This window comes from Ustilaginoidea virens, chromosome 2 (assembly GCF_000687475.1).
Source record: "Ustilaginoidea virens chromosome 2, complete sequence".
Classification (NCBI taxonomy): domain Eukaryota; kingdom Fungi; phylum Ascomycota; class Sordariomycetes; order Hypocreales; family Clavicipitaceae; genus Ustilaginoidea; species Ustilaginoidea virens.
This window is the reverse complement of record NC_057317.1, coordinates 455,013-477,711: the sequence shown is the minus strand read 5'-3', so window position 1 is coordinate 477,711 and position 22,699 is coordinate 455,013. Positions and strand designations below refer to the sequence as shown.

Here is a 22,699-nt window from a genome sequence, read left to right as displayed (position 1 = left end):
CTTCTGCAACGGCAGGATCAGGGATCACTGCAGGATTCCATGTAGAAGATTGTGGTATCAACTACAAGTGGGCAGCTAGATAAGCCGGGGGTCCCGGCAGAATAGAATCAATTGGGCAAAAGCCGGACAACTGGGGATGAAGAGGCTGCATTGTATCATCTGTCGCTGACGGTTCATGATAGCTGGTCTTTGACAGCACTTACGCTCTTGCTTCTTCACCCGTTTCGGAAATCCATCCAGTGACAGGTCTTACGACACCTTGCTTCACTCTACGTGATCGTCACCTTTCGAAGTAGTAAAATGACGCCTATGCCGGTCTCTTGGGTAGCATGGAAATGAGGGCCAGGGTCACTGGAACATGTAGTAGCACGGACGGGCTGCAACCCCCCCCCCCCCCAAAATTGTGTTGCTTCAAGCCGTCTCGTCTCGTCTTGGGCGGAGGCCTCGACGCAGGAGATGGCACCAAACGTGCTCTTGATCTGGATCCAAAGTTTCGACCCGTCCCCGGATGCACAAGTGGGACCATCAGTCGGAGTCGGGGCCGTTGCGAGGATGACTTGGTCAAGTGGCGTCTGATTCGCGGACAAAGTCTTGCTGCGGGATTCGGATCGTGATGGACAAGGCTCGCATTGGCTTGGGCCATGTTCGCGCATGTTACGCGCGGCGGTTCCAGAAGGTCGGGCGTGCAATTTGGGTTCGAAAATTTCCTGCCGACGGGCCATGGAGTCGGACCTGCGATGTGCGCATCTTGATGGTCTCGACGCGGAAGGTCCGAGTCTTGAAGCCGTTGGTGGACAGACTGGTCACCATGTTGCTGGAGGATGACGCCGCGGCCGATGGCCTTGCCGATCCGGACCGTGCATCAAGCTGGGCGGCCTGGCAGTGATTGTGAATTGCGCTCAGCAGTCAGTCTTGGCGTGCTTCTTTTTCGTAGCAGTGGCGTCGTGTCCATTGTCCGTTGTCGTCGTGCTAGGATAATCTGGATAATCTTGGCCCGGCGAAGGGCAGAATGCCTGGCCGGATCGGATAAACCGCAGCGGTCGACCCACTGAGCAGTTGCCCTGCCAGGAATCTTCCGGGCCGAGGGACGTACTAAAAGTTCACGTCGGCCGTCCCCAAAATGTTTCTTTTTTTTGCTTCTCGACACCCAACATTCCAGCCTGCCTATGAAAAACCCGACCAGCTCGGTTCATCCCACCCGCATCGATTTCCTTCCATCCCATTAGAGTATCTCTCATCACCGGTCGAAAGAAAAAAAAAAAAAAAAAAAAAAAAAAAGAAGAAGAGAGCAGGACAGGAACAGGAGAAAAGGAAAAGGGAAAAAAAAAAGGGGGAGAATCGGCGAAACCGGTCGCGCGCCCTTCCCATGGCTCCTCTTATCCTGCATAATGTTCCCGACGAGGAATGCTACGTTGGCGAAGATGGTGTTAGGCGGCCATATGCCATGTACTTTAACCAGTTCGTCCATCCCACGCACGCGACCGCGACCGCGACCGCGATCACGGCATGCAGAATCCGCTAACCGCGCCGTTTTTGCAGGCACGAAGCACCCACCGGCGGCTCGAGATCACGGCGCAACGTCGCAGAATCCGGCGCCTTCGGGAAATCGACCCGGCGCTCGAGATCGCGGACCGGCACGCCTGCTCGGAGCCGCGAGAATCCCACCCTTGCTGCTGCCGACAAGCTCTTTGGCGACTGGGTCTCGAACCAGCAGGCTGCCGCGCCCGTCACCAGCATCCAGCGCAAGAGCAGCGGGCTGTCGCAGGACGACGCCCCTCCTCAGCGAGCCGTGCCTCGCACCCCCGTCGAGCTGATTCTCCGGGGCTACCGCTCGTCGTCGCAGCAGTACGCCGCCGTCTCGCACTACGAGCAGCTCGCCGGCGCCATCCTGGAGGACTACCCCCGCCAGCCTCCCGCCTCGCAGCGGCGGTACAAGTCCGAGCTGCGCGATCCCGCCCTTACGCGCCGGCGAAACCTGACCGCCGACGAGAGGGCCCTCGTGAACCGCGCCGACGGCGGCGAGCACTGGGTCAAGGTGACGTTTGAGAGCGCCGAGGCTGCCAGCGCGGCCACGTACGCGAGCCCCCAGCGGATCCTGGGCTACTTGGTGCATGCCGAGCCGTACCGGGGCATCCCGCCTGCCAAGGACGAGGCCTGTCCCGACGTCGAAAGCGTCGCTGACGGGGAGCACGGGCGGTCGCTGAGCATGCCCGCCGCCTCCGTGCGGACGCCCTATCGGAAGAGCTCGAGCGGGATGCCCACCACGCTCCGAAGCCGCTTGCTGGACCTCTCCCCGGCCGACTCGCGGACCTCTAGCCAGACGCTGGACACGGCCACGTTGACGACGACGTCGCGCTCCTCTGCGACCATGACGGACGCGTCTGCCCTCGGCGGCTCTGGGGCGGAGCCCGCGGAGACCAAGGACGGCGACGGCATCTTTTGCCGGCGGATCCCGACGGCCCGCCGCGCCCGCCTGCTCCCTGCCGAGCAGGCTCTGCTCCCCCAGCAGTCCGTGATGCAGCGTTTCGTGAACGCGGTTCCGTTTGTTAAGTGGTTCAGCGGAAGCATGATTGGGAACGAGGTGCCGCGAACCGACGCCGGAGAGTTTGACTGGGGCCGGGCCAGCCTGTACTGGAAGATGATATGGTGGCTCGACGCGACCTTTGGCCTGTTCAGGGGGGACGTCTACAGCGTCGACAAGGACGACTAGGAGGAGCAAAATGCGTGTCCAGACGTCTGGTGCACGACCCTCGAACCAAGACGGTTCGCGTAGTCGAGGCGCATCGTTTCTCTCCCGCCCTACCTCTCCCTCTCTCCCTTTTTTTTTTTTTTTTTTTTTTTTTTTCTTTTTCTTAATATTCCTCTTATGATGAAGAGCATTCGAGTTGCACGGCTGTAGGGGGAGTTTTTGGCGTCCATGGCCTGGGTTAATCACATGCCACCTGCGAGTGTGCACTATGCGGCGTAGACAGGCTGCCGCAGTCTTAATCAATCGTCCCGTCGCGCGTACAAGCCGGCGCAAGTTGACGATGAAATCTGCAGACTGCAAGCCAAGAAGGGGCGAAAGAAGAAGAAGAAGAAGAAGAAGAAGAAGAAGAAGAAGAACAAGAAGGAAGCTGTTTATTCACGCTAAGAATGATTTGTTGTGATTTTGTACAAAGAACCCGCGCCACAATATGCCCAAAAAACAGACTCCCCCACCACGCACGACTCTCTCTCAACTCAACGCCGATGCAGTGAGACGGCCATGCCCGTCAGCCCAGCTCGCCTGGTCGTCGTCCAAGTCTTGCCCACGCGGCGTACGCGGCGACGGCGACGGCGACGGCGACGGCGTCGTCCTTCTCCCTCGGGCTTCGTCCTCGTCGGGCTGCTCGTCTTGCGGCTCCCTCTGCGGCGCGGGAGTGTCGTCGTTGTCGTCGTCGTCGTCCCCGCCGCCGCCCGCGCCGATTGCGCTCAGCGACTCAAACGTCACGTCGGCGGGGACCCTCCGGATGGGCTGCGGGGAAAAGGGCCTCGCGCCGCGCGGCCTGTTGAAGTCGGCCGAGAGGACGCTGTCGGCGTCGGCGCCGTTGTGCTTGCCGGGCTCCGAGGCCAGCGCCGCGAGGGACTGGTATCGGTCCGGGTCGCTGAGCAGGCTGTCGCCCCTGGCGTGGGCGACGCTCCTGGCCACCTCGGAGGCCGAGTCGGCGAGGATGCTCCGGGGGGGCAGGATGGAGAAGAGCTTGGCGGAGGATTCGCCGCCGGCGTGCATGTCGGCGGCGGCGGCGGCAAAGAGGTCCTGCCCCTTCTCCAGCAGGTCGTCGAGCCCGCCGCCGGTCCAGCCCTTGCGCGCCAGGCTCTCAAAGATGTCGATCTCGGCGCGCACCAGGCTGCAGCTGGCGTCGACGATCCTGGCGCTCGTGTCCTGCGACTCGCGCAGCAGGGCGCGCGAGTGGTCGGCGTGCAGGGTGGTCAGGCCGTCCAGCTTGCGGGTCAGGTCGACGAGGTGGGCGCGGAAGCGGGCGACGTCCCGGCGGCGCTGCTTGTGCAGCTTGAGGCCCTCCTTCTCGAGGCGCTTGACCTCCCTGCTCTGGGCGCGCATGCGGTGCTGGTACGTGTCCTCCTCGTCGTCGATGAGGGCGCGCCAGCGGTCCAGGTCGTGCAGCAGGGGCACCTCGAAGGAGCGGTAGACGGTCTCGGACAGGATCTGGTGGTGGTTGGCGACGAGGTGGTGCACGCCCGACGCGGCCAGCAGGGTGTCGGCGGTGCACGAGGGCGCGCGCGGCGGCGGCGGCGGCGGCGGCGGCGGCACGGCAAAGGACGCCGTCATGCTGCCGCCGCCGCCGCCGGGGCCGGCGTGGGGCACGGCGGTGATGGGCTCGGCGCGCGACTCCTTGAGGCGGGCGCACGCCTCGAGGGCGGCGCCAAAGGCCGAGGCGGCGGTGGAGAGGGCGGCCAGCGCCACGCGGTACGACTTGGCGGACGCGACGAGGGCCGCGTACGCCTGCTGCGAGGCCTCCAGGTCGGGCTTGGTGAGGACGGCGTGCGGGAGCCGCGGGGTCGGCGGCGCGGGCAGGTTGAAGTGCGACAGGGGGGGGTTGGCGGTCGAGGCGACCGAGTAGACGGGCGACGAGGGCACCGGCGGGAGCTGCGACGGCGACGGCGAGGCGTCGCGCGAGGCGGAGGCGAACCGCGAGGTTGGGGGCGAAGGCATCGCCGGCGGGGGGGGGGGGGGCAGGGGGGGGGGATCCTGCTTCTTGTTGTTTGTCTGGGGGCGGCGTGTACCCGCGTGGGTGGGAGGTGAAAGGGCGAGGCAGGAAGCAGACGACGGCGACGACGACGACGATGCTAAAGGTGAGGCAGCGAGTGACGTCGGGGAAAACATCTGGGACTGCATCTGACAGGGGTTATGGCACGGTTATGGAGCCTGCGCCTTGTCAACGCCACAGCGAGAGAGTGGCTGCCCTGCGCTGCCGCTGCACAGTGCAGATAGTTCAGACGGGGGAGGAATCGCGCGCGTGCTCGCCCACTATTGGCTGGGAAGGGCGAGTCCCCGCTTTCCAAGTGGGTGGCCCGTGCGGCTGGATTGTGGGAATCGTTTGTGTTGTTATTGTTTGGGATTTTGACGTTTCCTGCTGTATATCTGCGGCTTTTTTTTCTTCTTCTTATTTTTTAATAAGGAATCGACGGTTCTCGGCAGCCAACGGCAGGCATGTCGCGTCCAAGTGCTTGATGCTTTCAGGCCGCTGGACCAACGGGATCGCCTTGTCGCTTGTCGCTTGTCGCTTGGTATTCGCAAATGTCTGTTCAGCAGCGAGGCATGGAACATCGACTGCTAGAATGATATTATCTTTGGACTAAAGACATGTGGCGGCTGTCGCATTAAGAGCATGACACCATGCACCTACTTTCTTGGAAGATGACACCTTTGTTGTACAAAGCCGCGAGCGCGGTACTGGTCCTATGCCAGTCGATTTCATCGACGTCCTAACCACAGGAAAAGTGGAGGCAGACAGGCAGGTGACGTTAGTCTGCTGCTTCCGTTTATATACTCACAATAAATGATACAAGGTGTGTAAATGGCCTCGATTCTGTTGATTTGTGTAGGCTCTAATAAATCGGTCGAGGATTAGCCAATGGCCTTAGCCTCTGTAACAGGGCAACGGATTCAGCTGGATTGAGGTTATAGCGGTAGCCATAGGTGCCTTCCACCTGCTCCGATACTTGATCCATCGACAAGATAACGTCTTGGCCATCTATGCCAGAATCTCACCGCCTTTTCCCCACACCTCAGGGTTCTTCAACACCATCTTAGCAATGCAGTATACTATATTATGTCGCGGATTTTATCGATCCAATGGCTTGCAAATGAAATTAATTAATTGCCCGGTTTGGCCAGCCTATTGAGGATGGAAAGCAGGTTAGCTTTCCCCCTACCGCAGACTGAGCTCCGCTTTCCCTCGAGAGGTACCTGGGACTCGGGAGGCCAAGGGGATGAAATTGTCTCCAGTTGCACCAGGTGGATGAGTCAGCATCGTGGCCATCATCAGCACATAACAGGTCTCTACCAAGCGTCCCTCTCCTTTTCCGTTTGCCATCTCCGGCCCAGTAATAATAGCAACAGTATGATCCCCAAGGACATCACCTTCTCTGCTGCTGCAGATCAGAGCAGAAACTTTCTTCATTGCCATAAATACCCACAGCAAGAAAAGGAGTTCTTCAAGCACGTGGAAGAACATCGTTCCCTCCTGAGCGACCTGGTCGCTCATCACTTTGCCGTCAATTCCTCCGCTGTTACCATCTCTGGCCAGGAATACTGGCGTCATGGATCGTTCAATCTTGTCATACCTACACATGCCCAAATGGCCAACACGGAACGATACGCCATGCTGCGTTTCCCACTGCCTTACCGTGTCGGAGAAGCAACATGCCCAGGAAACTCGGACGAGAAAGTCAGGTGTGAAGCTGGCACGTACGCCTGGCTTCACGGAAATTGCCCTTCCGTTCCTATACCGCAGCTTTACGGATTCGGTCTTTCTACGAATGAGAGGGTAAGGCGCCTCGTTTCTGCACCGTTCACTATTAATATACCCGGCAGTTTACCCGCGTGGACCTGCTCCCCTGGTGGTCGCGTTGGCTCCAACGAACCCGTTGTTATCTTCTCGCACTCTTCGGCTGCCGTGTTCCTTCCGACTACGTACGCCATGACTCTCCCCGGTTTGCGACTCTTGATATCGGTTATCTCCTGATCGAGACAATCAGTAACGGAGAGATCCTTTCCGAGACGTGGGACGAGAAACACGACGATGCACGCCTGCAAAAGAACTTGCATCAGAGTCTTGCTCGAATAATGCTTTCTCTTACCAAAACGTCCTTTACGCGCATTGGTTCGTTTCGACTCGACAGTAAGGGATATCTACACCTCGACAATCGCCCATTGAGCGTTCAGTGGACTATGCAAGAGAATGAGGGTATTCCCCTCGGAATAAATAGAGACGAGACCTTCTCAAGCGTAGATGATTTTGTTCTCGCCCATGTTACGGCTCTGGACAATCGGCTTCTTCATCAGCCCAATGCTATTGAAGACAGCCATGATGCTCATTATCAGATGACAAGCCTAGCCGCAGCACGGGCCATGTTCCCCCGTCTGTTTCGAAGGGACCTTTCCAAAGAGCGTTTCGTATTTGCTCTTACCGACCTCCACCGGAGCAACATTTTCGTTGACGAGGATTGGAACGTGAGCTGCATCATCGACCTGGAGTTCTCCTGCACGTGGCCGATTGAATTCTTGCAGCCGCCGTACTGGCTTCGCGGCGATTTGGTTGACGAGGTTGAGCCGGCAACCTTTGGACCCCTGTTCAAACAGTTCGTTGAGACGCTGGAAATGTTGGAACGGGAGCAGGAGCAGGAGCAGAAGCAGGAGCAGCTACAGAACTACAACGGGGGAACTGAAGAATGCCTGTCATCTATCATGCGGCAATCATGGCCCGATGGGCCCTTTTGGGTTACCATGGCATTAAAGGATGCAGTGGCCTTTACGGCAATCTTTTACGACCGCATCCTGCCCATCTGTTTCTCATTCTCCTCGGAAGACTTCAAACGTGCCAACTATGAGTTTTTTGGCAAGTTGTGGAATCGTGGTGTGTCTGCCATAATCGAGACCAAATTGCAACATCGAGAGGTCTATCTACAGAGCCTTCGTGAGGCTCTCACACAATCAGAGACATAGCCGTGTATTCCGTACCCAAGCGCGTCTCTCATTTGTTGTCCTTCGCCTGTTCCTTGGGTGGGGTGGGAGGCCGCTTGTTTTTATCGCCCTTCCTCTTTAACTGGGCAGCTGTTCCAGATGATGACAGCTGCTTTGCAGCTTTTCCGGTGATGGGAATGGAAAAGATGGGCTTTGCAATCGCCTTTTCCGGTTTACCGTCGTACGAGTCCTCCATCGTGTTTCCTACATCGAAATTAACTGGGAGCTTCCGGGTCGGAGCCGGTTCACTTACAATCGAGACGAGTGAGATGAGAGGCTTGCAGAGAAGAGTCAAAAGGGTACTGCAGTACTCCCTCTGTATAGAGTAGACCTTGGCCGCGGTCGTCATCCCGCCAAGGTTAAGATCCAGAACTGGCTCAAGGTCATAATAAACCCCCTCATATTTGAACCATATGGACCAATGACACGCGATAAAAAACCCAAAGTCGTTCGTTGACTAGAATCCAGGGTGCCTTCCGGGCCAGTCAATACGCGCGTCGCAAAATACATAGCCTGGTGGCAGATTAAGCGCCTGCACCACCAGACCACATACGTTGTCGGAGGCTTCGTATGGGGTCTTCTGCAGGTTTCGCATATCCCGCTGTGGAGCGACCTCGTGCCCATACGAGCAAGGCAGAAACGAGACGAGGCACCTTTGCCAGGTAGTTTTTTCCTATGTGCGGTAATATATACACATTCTCTTCCTTGTACACCGCTACTTTTGAGCATCGGCAGGCCCTGCCGCGGACTATCACGAGTTTGGCTCGCGCGATAGCCTCAGGAGCGACCCCGAAGCCGTACGTCGCGGCTTCATCTCAAAATCGAATGTTGACTTCACGAATGAAAAGATGCGATTACGACAGTTCAGGACTCTCGATGTCTCGGGGGCCTTGTGCGCACCATCGGCAGCAAGCGACGCGATCCTCGCATACTTGTCACAACCCTGACAACAATGTAAATGCAAGACGCCGACGAGGCTCCTCAGGCCTCGCGACATGCCACGCAGGCCGCTATGATGCATGATGCATTGCCAGCCTCAAGAGCCCTGTTATCGTTGACTACATTAGCTCCCTCAGTAGCGCGCTGGCCGTCTCTATCCCCTCATATAGCTCAAGATGACCGGCGATTCCACTTCGGGACCGGTGCCTCGCCATGTAAAATTTCCAAATCCTTGGCCAAGTCTCTCTCATCTTGTTGGATGAATCACGAAGCAGGCTCTTGCGAGCCTTCACAATGGGCTCAACACAGGCCTCAGTAGAACCCCCGTGCGGGTGAGAGTGGCTAAAACACACAATGTCCCTCGTTGTGGTGCACAGTAAACAGCTCGTCGCGAATGGTGGCCGTCGAGCCTGGCGTGCTGCGACGGGCTGCTAGCCACAATGGCCTTTCCACGTGGCCGCGTCGCTCTAGCAAGAACAAGGCGAGAAAGCTAGACGCAGCACGCGCGTCCAGGTCGCCGACGGAAAGAGGAGGCAGAGGCACATGATGCCGAACCCTTTGGAGCGTCTTGGAAGCGGGACTGGGGGCTTGTAGGGCAGGCGGGGATATCTACGAGCAGACCCTGGATTCCCCGTGCAAGGACTCGGCAGACAAGTCGGCCAAGCAAGCCGTCGAGACAATCACGCAAGTTCTTCTCGTCGCGCTGTGGTGCCGCGAGCTGCCCAAGTCGGCTTCCCTGCAACCTCCGAGCGGCCTGCGTTCCGACGAGCGGGGATTATGCCCAGCGTCGCCCAAGACCGCCACGAGGCCTCTGACTTCATCACAGGCAGGACGCCAACTCGGTTCATAAAGAGACTCGTTCCGATTCCGGTACGGTAGTATCAATCTCGCCAGGGTACAAAGGAAGCCGATCCTTGTGGCGAGCATTTTACAAATAGTAAATCAGTGCAGTTGAATAATGCGACAGAGGACTCGAGCGTAACTTGGACACGTATATATATACATATATATATATATATATATACTTGAAATCTCTATGCATGTTGACGGATCACGCGTCTGCTTGTGGATTCGCGTGCCACTTGACACTTTACAGCCCCGAGGACAAGCATCGTCTTTGATGCATGGATTCCCAGACTCCCTCGCACAGATACCCTCACGCGGCACGACAACGCGCCCAAGTCAGCAGCGTGGTGCCAGCAACGGCAAACACCACATCAACGCGTCGCTCAACACGCATCGCTAAATGCCTCAAGAAACGCACAAAAAGCCACGCACCCCAGACTGTCCTCCGCCCGCCAAAAAAGAAAGAAAAAAGGAGCAACGCCGCCGTCTGTGTCGGCTCACCCCGTCCCCCCGCGCGGCGCGCCCGCAACGGGCCCGCACTTCCAAGAGCATCCCCGGCGGGCAAACGGGACGACTCGCTCGTTGTCCGCCAGGCTCAGCGGCACGACCGCCACGGTGCCGTTGCGCAGGTGCCCGCACGCGCTGATCTCGCGCCACTCGAGCCATTCCAGCGGCGGCGCGACGACCGTCTTTCGGCACCGGGAGCAGGCGCTGCCGCCCGAGTACTTCTGCCGCGCCGCCTTGCCCAGCAGCGCGCGGAGGTGCGACAGCCCGTCGGGGATGTGGCTCGGCAGCGCGCCAAGCTCCGCCGTCGAGTAGCAGCTGCGAGCGGCCATCTCCAGCAGCGACGGGACGTTGCTGGGTCTCGGGAACCTTGGTGGTTCCGCGCCCGGCTCGGCTTCGCCCTCCGTGTCGCAAATCACCGCGACCTTGGCCGCCGGCTCGTCGAAGCTGGGGAACTTGAATGCCGACAGGACATGGCCGAGCGAGTTGGAGACTTGGAGCGGGCTCCGGCCGAGGTACAGCGCTTGCAGCCGGTCGTGCGTGGGCGTCGTTGCCTCGGTCGCGCTGGCGTATCGGATGCCGAAGCCGAAGTGAAACTTGGTCTCGGGCTCGTAGAACGGGTTCGGGTGCAGGACGAGCTCCGCTAGCTTTTGGTCAAAGAGGTCGACGAGCTCGGCGGGCAGGCATCGGAGTCGGTTCTGCGAGACGTTGATTTGCTTCAGGTTGGGCAGCCTCGCTATGCCGGGGGGGATTTCCGTCAGCTTGTTTCCTCGCAGGCTCAGGACGGTCAGGTGCTCCAGGTCGAAAAGCGCCCCGGGCACGAGCCTGAGCCGGTTCATTGCCAGGTAAATCTTGAGCTCTGGCTCCTTCTGCTCAAAGGCCACGTCCTTGGTCACGACCGGAACGCAGGTAAAGTCGGCGAGGGGCCTGATGGTGTCATTCGAGAGCTCCTCCAGCCCCATGGACCACAGGTCGATGGTCTCGTCGCCCTGGTCCAGGCACGCCTGGACCTTGTCACGCGCCAGCAGCTCGGCCCGGGATGCGGTCGGAGCCCGGGCCGGCGGCCGCCGCGTCGTCAACTGCGGCAGCCTGGATCGCGCCGGCTCGCGCGGGGCGTCCGGCGCGAAGTCGTCGCTGGCGTCGCTGGCGTCGCTGCCGAGGTAGACGCCGCTGTCGAACTGGCGCTTTAGCTTCCGTTCTCTCTTGGGCCCCGCCAGGGCGAGGCAGCCGCCGGACGCCGGGTCCTGGGACGCCGGCCGATGCTGGAACCACGAGCCAACGTAGCGCTTCTTCTTGTGCCCTTGCAGGTAGTTGTCCAGCCCGGGGTCATCGTCGCTGGAGAAGACGGCTGGGTCGCTCGAGTTGTACAAGCCCCCGGACCGCTGGTGGTGGGCACGCTTGCGCGGATTATTGCTGAAGCTCTGGGACTGCTCGTTCCAGGACACCGCGGGCAGGCGAGGCAAAGACGGTTCCTCGGCCATGGCAGCGAGACGCGCTTGGCAATCGGGCGGGCAAGGAATCCAACACTGGGGTGGGTTGCAAAACGTTTTAAAAAGGACGCGACGGCAAGGCAGGTTTCGCTCGGATGCGAACTGGTGGTATGGGCCGTGTTGGAAAGGAGATGCGCAACCAAAAGGTCACGGCAGCACGGAACCTCACCTCACCAGCCGCCGCCAGAGCTGTGGGAAGACGCGAGCAAGGGAACGCGGGACGTCGGGGGATGCGGAGGATGTTTGCAAGCTCTTGACCGCCTCGTACTGCAGCAGAGCAAAGACTAATAAATAAGCGTACCAGGAGTATTTGAGTATTTGAGAGTCGCGAGCTCCACGAGGCCAATCAGTCGGTCCCACTTTCCGCGCGCCCCACCGTCGTGTCGCGTGCGCGCGTCGTCAACACGAGACTAGGACGGCGCGGACTCGAGACTACTTCGTACAGAGTCAAGATACTCCCGTGCGCCGGGCAGAAAAGTGCCGACCTTGTCCTACAATCAACTCGGTCAGCATCCGCGGTGGCGTGGTCTATTCCGGCCTCGGAGCCGCAGCCAGCTAGTGCAGATCCGGTCCTCTGCAGGCGTGAAACATTCTGCTTGGCTTGGATCTGACAACTCCACCTTGCCTCATCAAACCGCCGTATCTGTTGCTTCGTTTCACGATTTACCGTCCTACCAGTCGTCGTCGTCGTCGTCGCTGCCGTCATGTCTTGATCTTCCCGCCGTGCCTGACCTGATGGTCTTGCCGATCCCAGACAAGCGTTCCTCTTGGGCATCCTCAGCAGCTTGCCTCCTTTTAATTACCCGCATGTCTGATTCTGGAACTGCCCCGACTTCCACGAGAATATTGTCAATGTGGCTCATGTTTGTCCGGGCGCCACCGAGCGTCATGAGAGTAACCACCTGCTTGACAATCTCCCCTTTACTGTACACCAAAATCGTAGGGCAGTTCCTGTCGGGGTAGTTTTCAATGGCTTGGTTTGCGCGGATCTGGCAAAACTTAACGTCGCCGTACTCCCTGGAAGCCTGCAGCCAGAGCTCCGAGAGGACTCTTGACTCCACGTTTGTCCCCGAACTTGATGTCAAGTTCACAAGAACCGGACCATTCTGAGATGCCTCTGTAACTTGGCGCTGGTAGTCCGGCTTTGATACCGGGTAGACGCTGCCGTGGATGGAGGTTTTCTGGAGATTGCTTAGCTCTTCCATGCGCTTCCGACGGTACTTGTCCAGGAAATCTTCGTCCTCCAAATCCTCCAGCTCGTCAAGCTCGTCCAGGTCCTTGCCCTCGAGACGGTTTTCGTGCGCTAGTCTTCTTCCTTCCAGTATGGCTTCCTCGATGATTGGCGTAGGGCTGGGCGGTTTCTCGGGTATGACTCCGTGTTTTCGCAGGATGTCATTCCTATTTCCCGTCAGGAACCTCATCTCAGTAGTTGCAGACCGCTTGTTTCTCACCACTCTGTATCGGCATTTGGATCGTCGATAGGAACAGCTATCCTCTGATCACCCGGGGCGGCCATTATTGGGTGGCTCTAGCAGGAATAATCCTTTTTTTTTTTTTTTTAAATGACCTTTGTGAAGATGTCCTTCGTTAGATACAAAGAAAACCACGACGTGAAAGGCAGCAATGGCATCACAGCAACCCACGATAATGGACCAGCCCCACTGACAACTGACTTGGCACCGTTCCATAGGCCCCGCAGGCTGCATAAAATTTCAAGAAGCTGTGGATCCCTCGGGCTGCACTTTATGCTCCGGCCGCCTAAACCAATCAGGGCTTCCGAGACTCTGGACACGTGATGCTGGGCCAGAAAACCCTATTGCGCTAGTCCGCTTTCGGACGGAGTCGTGGCGAGAGGCAAAGTACGATTCGCCCCTCAAGTCCACCGAACTTTTCTCGCTTACCACCACCCAAACATCTTATGAGCCTCAAATCTGCCGCCTAGATTTCGCCAAGTACATCCCATCTCGCAAGACTCTAACGGCAATTCATCTCCATTCTATCAGTCATCATGGTGAGCGACGACCATTCCCCCTCATGTACCGGAAATCGATGGAACTATGTTTGGAACCGAGTGCAGAGGACCTGAAAGGATGGTCCGCTGCCGTCGAATGACGCTCGCATCATTTTCGGCGCAGCGTGGTGTCGCCGCATCTCGCAACTTTGTCCAAACCATCGGCGTTTTGATGGAAATGCAAATCATGCTGACGAAGACGCATGCAGGTTCTCGCTGTTGATCTTTTGAACCCTTCGCCGGCCGCCGAGGCCAAGAAGCACAAGCTCAAGGTACGACCGTGGCAACCCAGCGAAACATGATGCCTCCCTACACCGATCATAAAGGGCCCCCAAGACCCCCGTTCTAACTTGCTTCGCAGACCTTGGTCCCTGCCCCCCGATCTTTCTTCATGGACGTCAAGTGCCCCGGCTGCTTCACCATCACCACCGTCTTCTCGCACGCCCAGACCGTCGTCATCTGCCAGGGCTGCACCACCGTCCTTTGCCAACCCACCGGTGGTAAAGCCAGATTAACCGAGGGCTGCTCTTTCCGAAGAAAGTAAATGGCCGCAGCTTGCGGTTTTTCTTTTCTTGGGTATGCATGACTCTTACGGTTCACAACACGGTGATCACATCTACGGATCTGCAAAACGAAAGCGACCAAACCTCTCGACAAAATGGGCGTTTAGAAGGAACTGTTTTTCTTTGTCACAAAGCAATGCGAATCGAAAAATAACCTCCAAACTCTTTTTCTTTGCAGATAGAAGATGGAAACACCCACGAACTAGTGGCGTTTGGTGGGGGGCTCTCCGGATATCTTGCATGGCACATGATTCATTCTATTTTTCTGTCTGTTACGCGCGCCTTGTACCAAAGAGTCGTCTTTGAACCAGGAACAAAAAGCACTGCATTGGAGGGTGGTTGAGCTGGAGAAGGGGGGTTCTCACGAGTGTCCAGGATGGTCTGGATGACCGGCCGGGACACGAGGACGTGGAGCCGCTGGTTTGATGATCGCTTCATACCCGAGTGCTATGAATAGCGGAGGTCAGGGCACTGTGCTTGCGAAAATTCAAATGGTTTCCACGAAACTGGCGATGAATGCGTGAATGTTGCGGCGGCCGGCACGAGTTTGTCGAAGATGGCTCACCGGCGGTCTAGCCTTGTCTTGTCACTGTACGAACCTTGGAGAAGGGCGGGAAGTAGTCATTGCTTGTCCCTGAGCTGGCTGCCCATCATGTAGTCTCCTGCCGGATTCTTTCTCCTGGATTTAAGCGTAGCCTATGTGGCGAAACATGACTGTCGTCGTCATGGTTCCCTTTGATGCCGATACGTAGTGCTGGTGCCGCCAACATGTTTCTTTCAGCAACTCTCGCATGGCTCGCCAGCGGCATTGTTTCGCCGCCTTGGTGAGTGCTTCCATCCAGCTTCTCGCACGAAGCAGCCCGTCACCGTGTCTGATTCCGCGCTCTTCCAAAAGCCGAAACACCGCCGCTCGCGGTCGACGATTCGGAAATGCCCGACACGGAGCCGGCCAATCCGGTGCCAGCTATCCACCCCACATCCAGGCCCGCGCCACGCGAAACCGCCACGCCCTCACGCGCCGCTCCCCACACATGACATCGCCCCAACCCCAAACCGGCTCTTCCATCCTCCTCTGCCCTTGTTCCTTTTCATCTCCAACCTCGCTTTTCATTGCATCGTTTCACCGCCCCCCCCCCTTCCCCCTGCATTTGCGTCTTTCCATCTGGCCGGAACAATCTCCACTCCGTAATCTTGTTTCTTTTCTTTGTCTTTGCAGCTCTCGCCGGCCCCCTGCTCCCATCCTGCTCTCGCTCGCTTTACCACCCCCTCATTGGGCCAACAAACGCAAGCGGGGACTTCTGCGACAAAAGCACCGAAACAACAGCCCATAACCTGGTCACCAGACAAAACTCTCCGAAACAAGGACCCCAGCCCTCCTCCTTCGTCTTTGTCGTTCTTCCTCTGCGGAATTACATCATCCCCGTCGAGCCGCCGGTTCCCGCATTTGCGCAACGGTCTTCCTTCCCGGCTTTTAACCTTCCCCCCCCCCCCCCCGCCCCCCACAGAGTCGCCGTCATCGTCTCAATCGGGGGCAGCAGTCGAGCAAACATCCGCCATGTCGGCTCCCCGAACGAAGCGCCCATTCGCAGGCGCCTCGGCCGACCCTTCCCAGCGCCAAATCACGTCCTTCTTCCCCCGGGCAGCCGACGACGCCGCGCAGCCTGCCCCCCGCCAGCCGCTGCTGCCGTCCAGCGTCCAGGCCAACCTGCTGAGCGTGGGCATGCGGGTCCGCAAGTCCGTGCCGGAGGGGTACAAGACGACCGGCACGAGCGCGTTCAAGCTGTGGACGGATAACACGGCGGTGGCGCCGCGCGCGGCCGCCATGCGGGCGGCGTCGCGGGAGCTCCTCCCCTTCTGCGGCATCAACAAGGTCGGCGGGCTGGACGCGCAGCCCCCGTGCCCAGACGACCAGGAGGAGGGTGTGCAGCCCGTCCCGGGGCTGGATGACGTGCCCGGGCTGACCATGTCTCAGGAGAGCGTGGACAGCAATGCGCCAGAGCCGTCGCGGAAGCGCGTCCATGTTGAAAACGAGCCGGACGACAGCCCGACCATGCTGGCCGCGCCGGGGAAGGGCTGGGACGAGCAAGTTAGTCCGCGGAGCCTTGGGCCCGCCCAGTGGTGTGGTTCGCGGGTCATGGCCGTCCCGAGGGCTCGTGCTAGGAGGCCCGGTTCCAAGGACGTCGACCAGGAGAACATGGCCACTGGCGAGGACTTTGGGGAGGCCGACTTTTTCGTCTTTAAGGAAGGCCGAGACACGGAGCCGTCTTGGCAATGATCATTTCAGCGCGCTTCTTCTTTTCTCTCTTGTCTTTTCTTGTCTTTTCTTGTCTTTCTTGTCTCTTCTTGTCTTTTCTTGTCTCTCTTGTCTCTCTTGTCTTTCTTGTCTTTCTGTCCTATCATTCTTGTCTTTCTCGTCTTTATCATCTTTTCTTTTTTGTTAGCCTCTGGATTTCCGTGTTTTACCATCGGATGAGCTTGGAGTGTGTGCAGCACCCGTCATGCATGTATGCAACAGGAACAAATGGCTGGCTGAGCTTGGCAGCCCCAGAGCAACGGGTGTCTTGGGCGTTTTTCCGCGAGGATAGAGGACAGGTGCAAAAGCAAGGGAGGACGGACTCACGTCCGTCACGTCACGTCATGTCATGTCACGTCGATGCTTGGTAGACGAAACATCAATGTAAGAATTACATGCCCACGAATGGTTCCCGAAACTCCAGCAGGTCCCGCTGTCCGTAAAACTCGCCCGCGACCGTCAGAATCATGTTGAGCGTGGCGCGCATGTTGACGCGCAGCCGCAGCTGGGCTTCTTCCTGGCAACCAGCCCCTCGAGGCGGCTGCTGCTGCTGCTCCCCGCCTGGCGCGTTTTCCAGCATGGCCAGGAGGCTTTTTTTGGCGGCTTGGAGAGCGTCGTCGGCTGCTTGGTCCTGTTCGGAGCCCGAGTCGAGGTCCATGGCCGCGTCGCCTTCATCTGCCGAGTCGTCTGCAATTTCTCCTTCTTCTTCTTCTTCTTCTTCTTCTCCTCCTCCTCCTCCTCCTTCTCCTCCTCCTTCTCCTCCTCCTTCTCCTTCTCCTTCTCCTTCTCCTCCTCCTCCTCCTGCTTCGTCCGCGTCAACAGCATCCTCCTGCCGGCCCAGCCCGCTCTGATGGTCTTGCTCGTCCTCATCTGCTGCTTCCCCGTCCTCCCCAGCGGCATCGTCGTCTTCGTCAAGACTGCCCAGATCCTCCGAGTCTTGGACATCCGTCGCCGTGACTTGCCCGCCATCCGCCAGCTCTTGCCGCAGAGCCGCCATCTCCGCCAGGCTTCTGCCCAGCAAGACTGCCCGACGGCCCAGATCTCGCACCCACCCAATCTCGGCGTGGTTGAGCTCCCCCCGCTCCGGAAGCCTCGCCAGCAGACCCCAGACCCATCGGCTGGTCCTCTCGGAAAGCGTGTGCCCGCGCTGCAGAAACGTGCCGCCGACGATGACGCGCAGGACCCCAATCACTGTTTCCTTGGACATGAGGGCCAGCTGGAGCGGCTGCGGGTCGGTGCCGCGCAACGTCTTTGCCCATAGCTTAGGGGTGTGGGGAATGCGACGACCGCACGGCGCCGCCGAACGTCTCCCCGTTCCCTCCGCAGGCGGTCTGGAATGCAGCATCTGCCGCAGACGCCGGTATCGTCGCATCACGGAGGCAAAGTACGCTTCCTCCAACGCCTTGGCGCCCGCCGCATCGCCGACATGGCCGGCGTCGTCTTGGCCGGGGCCGGGTTCGCCGCGTGCGCTCCAGTGCTCGTCAGGGAGAGCGATGTAGGCCCCGTCGTCGTAGTATCCTCCAGAATCGCAAGACTCGCTTTCGGATCCGCCGTCACTGCCGCCACGCTTGCCATTTTGCAGGCTTTCCGGGAGCTGCGGACCGATCTGGACTCTGGGGGCCACGAGCAGATGGGGGATGTCGTATGCTTCTTTCCTACATACTCACCGTATCAGCACCCATCTAAAGGGGACGAAGAAGAAAATCACGTTCAGCAAAGACCAAACGAACGGTATCAAGCAAGGCGGAAAGCGGGTGGCGGGGGGTTGGAGGCCTTACCTGACAGACAGCAGATAGGCCATGGCATCAGCGTCATCCTCGAACTCTGCCTCCTCGCCGCAGGGGATGGTGGTGGCATCCTCGGAGCTCGAAAAGACGTATTTCTGGCCCCAGGTCGGATCGATGTATGAGTTTTGATGCTGGTGCCGCGGCTTGGGCCCTTTCTTTGCTCGCTTGGGCTCGGGTTCTGAAAGCTCGCCTTGGTCGAGGTCCAGGAGGTCTCGCTTGGCGGCCATGGCTGTGGCGGACCGGTCGGGAGGGGTGCGCTACAGGCTCTTTCGGAAGTCGCGCATTGGAAGGGCTCGTCATGGAAGGGCGAGGGCTTGGCCGTTGATGCTGGCCCGAGAGGAGGAAGCGTGGTGGTGCAAGTCGCGCGCCGCACTGGGAAGCAAAGTTTGTCGCGATGCTCGACCGACCGACCGGTCTTGACGGCTGCACCCAGCCAGCTGTTACAGCCGCCAGACCCGCTGCCAAGAACGGCGGGTTCAGGCACGCCGTGCTCTAGTGGCCCAGCCACCTGGCAGGCCCACCAGACCAGACGGCCCAGCCGGCAGGCAACTGCTGCGAGTGTCCCACGACGTGCCAGGCAATATGAAGACACCAGACCAGACCAGACAAGACAAGACAAGACAAGACCCCCAGCCTGGAATATAAAACTTACTTGGCACAACCTGGTTTCGACCAGCTTCAAAAACCCGACTCGCCCAGGGCCTCAGCTCCCAACTGCTCGCAGACTCACCCATCCAGAGCATGCGCCCCGCGTCATTGCCCAGACACATGATCTTTTACGTGCCACGATGAGCGCAGCTCGTGTTCGCTGCTCGAAGCTCCCTCCTCCTCGAGTAGCGAGGACGATGCTGCTCCCATGCAGCCAGCCTGCCCGACACACCCCGCAGCCACGATGCCGCTTCCAGAGCACAAGGTGCAATCACTTTGTCGGCAGCAGTGAGTCGATTCAATCCCCGTTCTTCTTCCCCTTCTTCCCCTTCTTCCCCTTCTCCCCCCCGCCCCCGCTCATCACTTGGGCGGCTGCAAACATTGGCTTATGCGTGGCCCCGGCAAAAACAGAACGCGTCGATGCGCAAACCGCTCCTCCTCCGCCGCCACCCTTGGTTCCCGGCGCGAAACCGTTTCGGCTCGCCGTCAAGGACAACATCGCCACGGCCGAGTTCCCGACGCAGTGCGGCTCGCGGATCCTCGCGTCGCACCAGTCGCCGTACGAGGCCACCATCGTCACGCAGCTGCGCGCCCGCGGCGCCACCGTCGTGGGCAAGACAAACATGGACGAGTTTGGCATGGGCTCGCACTCGACAAACTCGATGCACGGCCCGGTGGTCAGCCACCTGTCCACGGACCGGGAACCCCTCTCGGCGGGCGGCAGCTCCGGGGGCAGCGCCGTCGCCGTCATGCTCGGGGACGCCGATCTCGCTCTGGGCACGGACACGGGTGGCTCGGTCCGGCTGCCCGCGGCGTACACGGGCGCTGTCGGGTACCGGCCGAGCTACGGGATGCTCTCGCGCCACGGCGTCTTCGCCTACGCCAACTCGCTCGACACGGTGGGCATGCTGGCGCAGGAGGTGCGGCCGATCCTAGACCTCGTGGCCGGCACCAGGCTGGACGAGGAGCACGATCCCAAGGACCCGACGTCCCTGTCCGCGGCGACGCGGCAGCGGTGCGCCAGGGCGTGCCCCCCCGAGCTGGCCGAGGATATGTCCCGGCTGACGGTCGGCGTCCCAGTCGAGTACAACATCGCGGAGCTCGACCCGCTGATACGCCGGGGCTGGCTCGCCGCAGCGGCAGCCTTGGCCGACGCCGGGGCCAGCGTCGTGCCGGTGGCCCTGCCGTCGACCAAGGAGGCCCTCTGCGCCTACTACGTGCTGGCCGCCGCCGAGGCCTCGTCCAACCTGGCCAAGTACGACGGCGTGCGCTACGGCGCCAGGGGCCACGAGCGCGGCGACGCCGAGGGCCACACGCTGTACGCGGAAGCCCGCGGCGCCGGCTTCGGCCCCGAGGTCAAGCGGCGCATCCTGCTCGGCACCTACAGCCTCAGCTCGGACGCCATGGACAACTACTTCATCCAGGCCCAAAAGGTGCGCCGCCTGATCCGGCGCGACTTCGACAAGGTCTTTCGCCTCGACAACCCGCTGCGCGAGCCTGCGCAGTTTGACCTGTGCGACATGGGCGGCGGCGCGGACCTGCGGGACAAGCGGGGGCCCTGGCAGGTGGACTTTCTGCTGGCGCCCACCGCGCCGTCGTTTGCGCCCAGGCTGAGGGACGTGCAGTCCGGCAGCAGCCTGGACGCCTACGCGGGCGACGTCTTCACCGTCCCGGCGAGCCTGGCGGGGCTGCCGTCGGTGAGCGTGCCGGCGAGGGTGGCGGGGAGCCCGCTGCCGCTGGGGCTGCAGCTGATGGGGCAGTTTTGGGATGACCGGCGCCTGTTGCGCATGGCAGAGCGAGTCAAGGCCATGATGGGGCAGGAGACGGCGGCGTGACGGGGTTTGGGGGGGATTGCATAGCGAGGGATGTATCTTTGGATTGTTTGTTTGTTTTTGTTTTGTTTTTTTTTTTTGGAAAAAAAAAATATCTGAGAGCTTGCATCCATAGAGTGGCATAGAAAAGTAATGCACTGCTTGACGCAGCACGTGTTTATTGTTTTCTACTTGTTTTCGTCGTTTAGCTGTCTGAACGCGTACCTAGCTCGTCATGGGCATGATTCATGGGCCGCAGCATGCTCTTTGGTGCGGATGACCTGGCTTTTGCATTATTTTGTTTGTTTGTTTGTTTTTTTCTGTTTTTTTTTACAAAAAAGGAAACCTATAAACACATCTCAATGCGACCTTGACCCATCGCGACTGGCTTCCCTGCCGTCCACATCCATGGCATCCGCGTCTGCCTCTCCCTCATCACCATGCCCTTCATCACCAACTCCATCACCCCCTTCATCATCATCATCATCATCATCATCATCATCCCCCTCCAGCAACGCCTCCCAGTCCCCCAGCGGACTCACCCGCGGCTCCAGCACCTCCAGGTCCTCCAGCACCTCCCGCGCCGGCATCTTCCACAGGCTGGTCGCGCACACCCTCTCCTTGGTCAGCAGGTCGTCGACAAACTCGTCGACAAAGGTCAGCGAGGTGCCCGCCCGCCCGCGGCGGCGCAGCTTCCGCCCGTCGCGCAGCAGCGGCTCGAGCGACGCGTACACGTCCCGCGCCGGCCGCGTCAGGCGCACGTAGAAGCAGGCCAGGGCGCGCAGGTACTTGAAGTGCGCGCCGCCGTGGGCCAGGTACTCGCGCAGGATGTCGTCGCCGGGCGCCAGCTCGAGCAGCTTGAAGGCCAGGCACAGGAAGGGGCTGGGCTTCTGGGCGTCGCCGTGGGTGCCGCCGACGAAGCGCACGTGCTCGACGACGCGGTCGACGACGTCGGCCTCGTTGAGGGCGAAGCACTGCTCCTTGTAGAAGTAGGACTCGGTGATGCGGTCCCTGACGGCCTTTTCCATGATGGTGGCGGGGTTGAGGCCGTTGGGGGCGAGGGCGGCGGAGGAGCCGCGCTCGTCGAGGAAGCGGCGCGCGTCGGCGTGGACCGTGTCGCTGCGCGGCGGCATGGTTGCTGCGGGTGCGGGTGCGGGTGCTGCTTGGAAAGCTGCCTGGGGATGGATGGGCTGACGGACGGATGGCTTGACGACGGGATGACTGACGACGGATGGACCGACGGCGGAGGGACTGATGATGCGCGATGGAAGCGGCCGCGATAAGATAGTTGCCGTGCCAACGGCGGTGGGGCCGCCCTTGCGTCGTCGATCGTCGAGTACGCACACACCATCCCACGGCCTGTTCAACCCAAACCTGCCCTTTGCTCCGTCACCCGCGTTCGGTATTCTCGTCCAGCCGGCCAACATGATGATGATGCGGAAAGCGCTGCTCACCTCCTCCGAAGTATCCGTCCTCGCGTCCATCTGCGTCGGTACGTGGCGCACCCCGCCCGAGCCCGCGTTCCTCCCTGCCCGCGACCTGCTCCGCTAACCACTCCGCCCCCCTGCCCGCCCAGTGGTCCTCTTCACGCTGGCCCTCTTCCTCAGCGGCTACGCTCTGCAGCAGCGCACGCTGCACGAGCTCCGGCTGGCCGTCCGCCCGGGCCACACGAGGCCGTCCCCGCGGGCCCATCTGCCGAGCCCCCTGGACCGGGCGACGGGCGACGGCCCCGCCGCGGCCGGCAAGTACGAGCTGGAGGATTCGGACGCGGACGCGGACGCCAAGGCAGCCGCCAGGGCAGCCGCGGAGGCAGCCGCGGAAATGGCCGGGGCGTCTGCGTCTTCCGGGCCCGCGGGGCCGGCGAGGGGGGAGGTGGCGCATCCGGACCCGCGGGCCAGGAACCCGCTGCCGGTGACGAGGGCGGAGCGGAGGAGGCTGATCAAGGAGGAGGTTCGGAAGCTGGCGCGGACGGGGGGGCCGGCGGGCCGGAGGTGGCGGCTGTGGTGAGGGCGGATGGCTGTTTGTCCTTGTAAGAGCAATAATACGGTATTGAGTTTTATATTTGAGAATGATGAAAAGTT

General features: G+C 60.1%; 12 protein-coding genes across 12 annotated transcripts; 7 read left to right on the top strand and 5 right to left on the bottom strand.

Moving 5' to 3' along the window:
• Positions 1-613: 613 nt before the first annotated feature.
• Positions 614-886, top strand: UV8b_01881 (uncharacterized protein; the record flags this gene model as incomplete). Its single annotated transcript, XM_043139379.1, has 1 exon — positions 614-886. One exon carries the CDS (start codon positions 614-616, stop codon positions 884-886), a length of 273 nt encoding a protein of 90 aa, XP_042995313.1.
• Positions 887-1,366: 480 nt separating this feature from the next.
• Positions 1,367-2,710, top strand: UV8b_01880 (uncharacterized protein; the record flags this gene model as incomplete). Its single annotated transcript, XM_043139378.1, has 2 exons — positions 1,367-1,458; positions 1,540-2,710. 2 exons carry the CDS (start codon positions 1,367-1,369, stop codon positions 2,708-2,710), a joined length of 1,263 nt encoding a protein of 420 aa, XP_042995312.1.
• A 507-nt stretch (positions 2,711-3,217) lies between these two features.
• UV8b_01879 (uncharacterized protein) lies at positions 3,218-4,693 on the bottom strand (the record flags this gene model as incomplete). Its single annotated transcript, XM_043139377.1, has 1 exon — positions 3,218-4,693. The coding sequence occupies one exon, from the start codon at positions 4,691-4,693 to the stop codon at positions 3,218-3,220; it is 1,476 nt and encodes a 491-aa protein (XP_042995311.1).
• A 1,411-nt stretch (positions 4,694-6,104) lies between these two features.
• UV8b_01878 (uncharacterized protein) lies at positions 6,105-7,708 on the top strand (the record flags this gene model as incomplete). The annotated part of the gene is made up of 2 exons (XM_043139376.1): positions 6,105-6,530; positions 6,578-7,708. 2 exons carry the CDS (start codon positions 6,105-6,107, stop codon positions 7,706-7,708), a joined length of 1,557 nt encoding a protein of 518 aa, XP_042995310.1.
• Positions 7,709-10,008: 2,300 nt separating this feature from the next.
• Positions 10,009-11,496, bottom strand: UV8b_01877 (uncharacterized protein; the record flags this gene model as incomplete). The annotated part of the gene is made up of 1 exon (XM_043139375.1): positions 10,009-11,496. The coding sequence occupies one exon, from the start codon at positions 11,494-11,496 to the stop codon at positions 10,009-10,011; it is 1,488 nt and encodes a 495-aa protein (XP_042995309.1).
• Positions 11,497-12,176: 680 nt separating this feature from the next.
• On the bottom strand, positions 12,177-13,021 carry UV8b_01876 (uncharacterized protein; the record flags this gene model as incomplete). The annotated part of the gene is made up of 2 exons (XM_043139374.1): positions 12,177-12,903; positions 12,957-13,021. 2 exons carry the CDS (start codon positions 13,019-13,021, stop codon positions 12,177-12,179), a joined length of 792 nt encoding a protein of 263 aa, XP_042995308.1.
• Positions 13,022-13,719: 698 nt separating this feature from the next.
• On the top strand, positions 13,720-14,060 carry UV8b_01875 (uncharacterized protein; the record flags this gene model as incomplete). Its single annotated transcript, XM_043139373.1, has 2 exons — positions 13,720-13,788; positions 13,878-14,060. The coding sequence occupies 2 exons, from the start codon at positions 13,720-13,722 to the stop codon at positions 14,058-14,060; spliced, it is 252 nt and encodes an 83-aa protein (XP_042995307.1).
• Positions 14,061-15,634: 1,574 nt separating this feature from the next.
• On the top strand, positions 15,635-16,354 carry UV8b_01874 (uncharacterized protein; the record flags this gene model as incomplete). Its single annotated transcript, XM_043139372.1, has 1 exon — positions 15,635-16,354. The coding sequence occupies one exon, from the start codon at positions 15,635-15,637 to the stop codon at positions 16,352-16,354; it is 720 nt and encodes a 239-aa protein (XP_042995306.1).
• Positions 16,355-16,763: 409 nt separating this feature from the next.
• UV8b_01873 (uncharacterized protein) lies at positions 16,764-18,386 on the bottom strand (the record flags this gene model as incomplete). The annotated part of the gene is made up of 2 exons (XM_043139371.1): positions 16,764-18,027; positions 18,151-18,386. The coding sequence occupies 2 exons, from the start codon at positions 18,384-18,386 to the stop codon at positions 16,764-16,766; spliced, it is 1,500 nt and encodes a 499-aa protein (XP_042995305.1).
• Positions 18,387-19,004: 618 nt separating this feature from the next.
• UV8b_01872 (uncharacterized protein) lies at positions 19,005-20,642 on the top strand (the record flags this gene model as incomplete). Its single annotated transcript, XM_043139370.1, has 2 exons — positions 19,005-19,095; positions 19,219-20,642. 2 exons carry the CDS (start codon positions 19,005-19,007, stop codon positions 20,640-20,642), a joined length of 1,515 nt encoding a protein of 504 aa, XP_042995304.1.
• A 335-nt stretch (positions 20,643-20,977) lies between these two features.
• Positions 20,978-21,751, bottom strand: UV8b_01871 (uncharacterized protein; the record flags this gene model as incomplete). Its single annotated transcript, XM_043139369.1, has 1 exon — positions 20,978-21,751. The coding sequence occupies one exon, from the start codon at positions 21,749-21,751 to the stop codon at positions 20,978-20,980; it is 774 nt and encodes a 257-aa protein (XP_042995303.1).
• A 292-nt stretch (positions 21,752-22,043) lies between these two features.
• UV8b_01870 (uncharacterized protein) lies at positions 22,044-22,625 on the top strand (the record flags this gene model as incomplete). The annotated part of the gene is made up of 2 exons (XM_043139368.1): positions 22,044-22,110; positions 22,195-22,625. The coding sequence occupies 2 exons, from the start codon at positions 22,044-22,046 to the stop codon at positions 22,623-22,625; spliced, it is 498 nt and encodes a 165-aa protein (XP_042995302.1).
• Between the last annotated feature and the right edge of the window lie 74 nt (positions 22,626-22,699).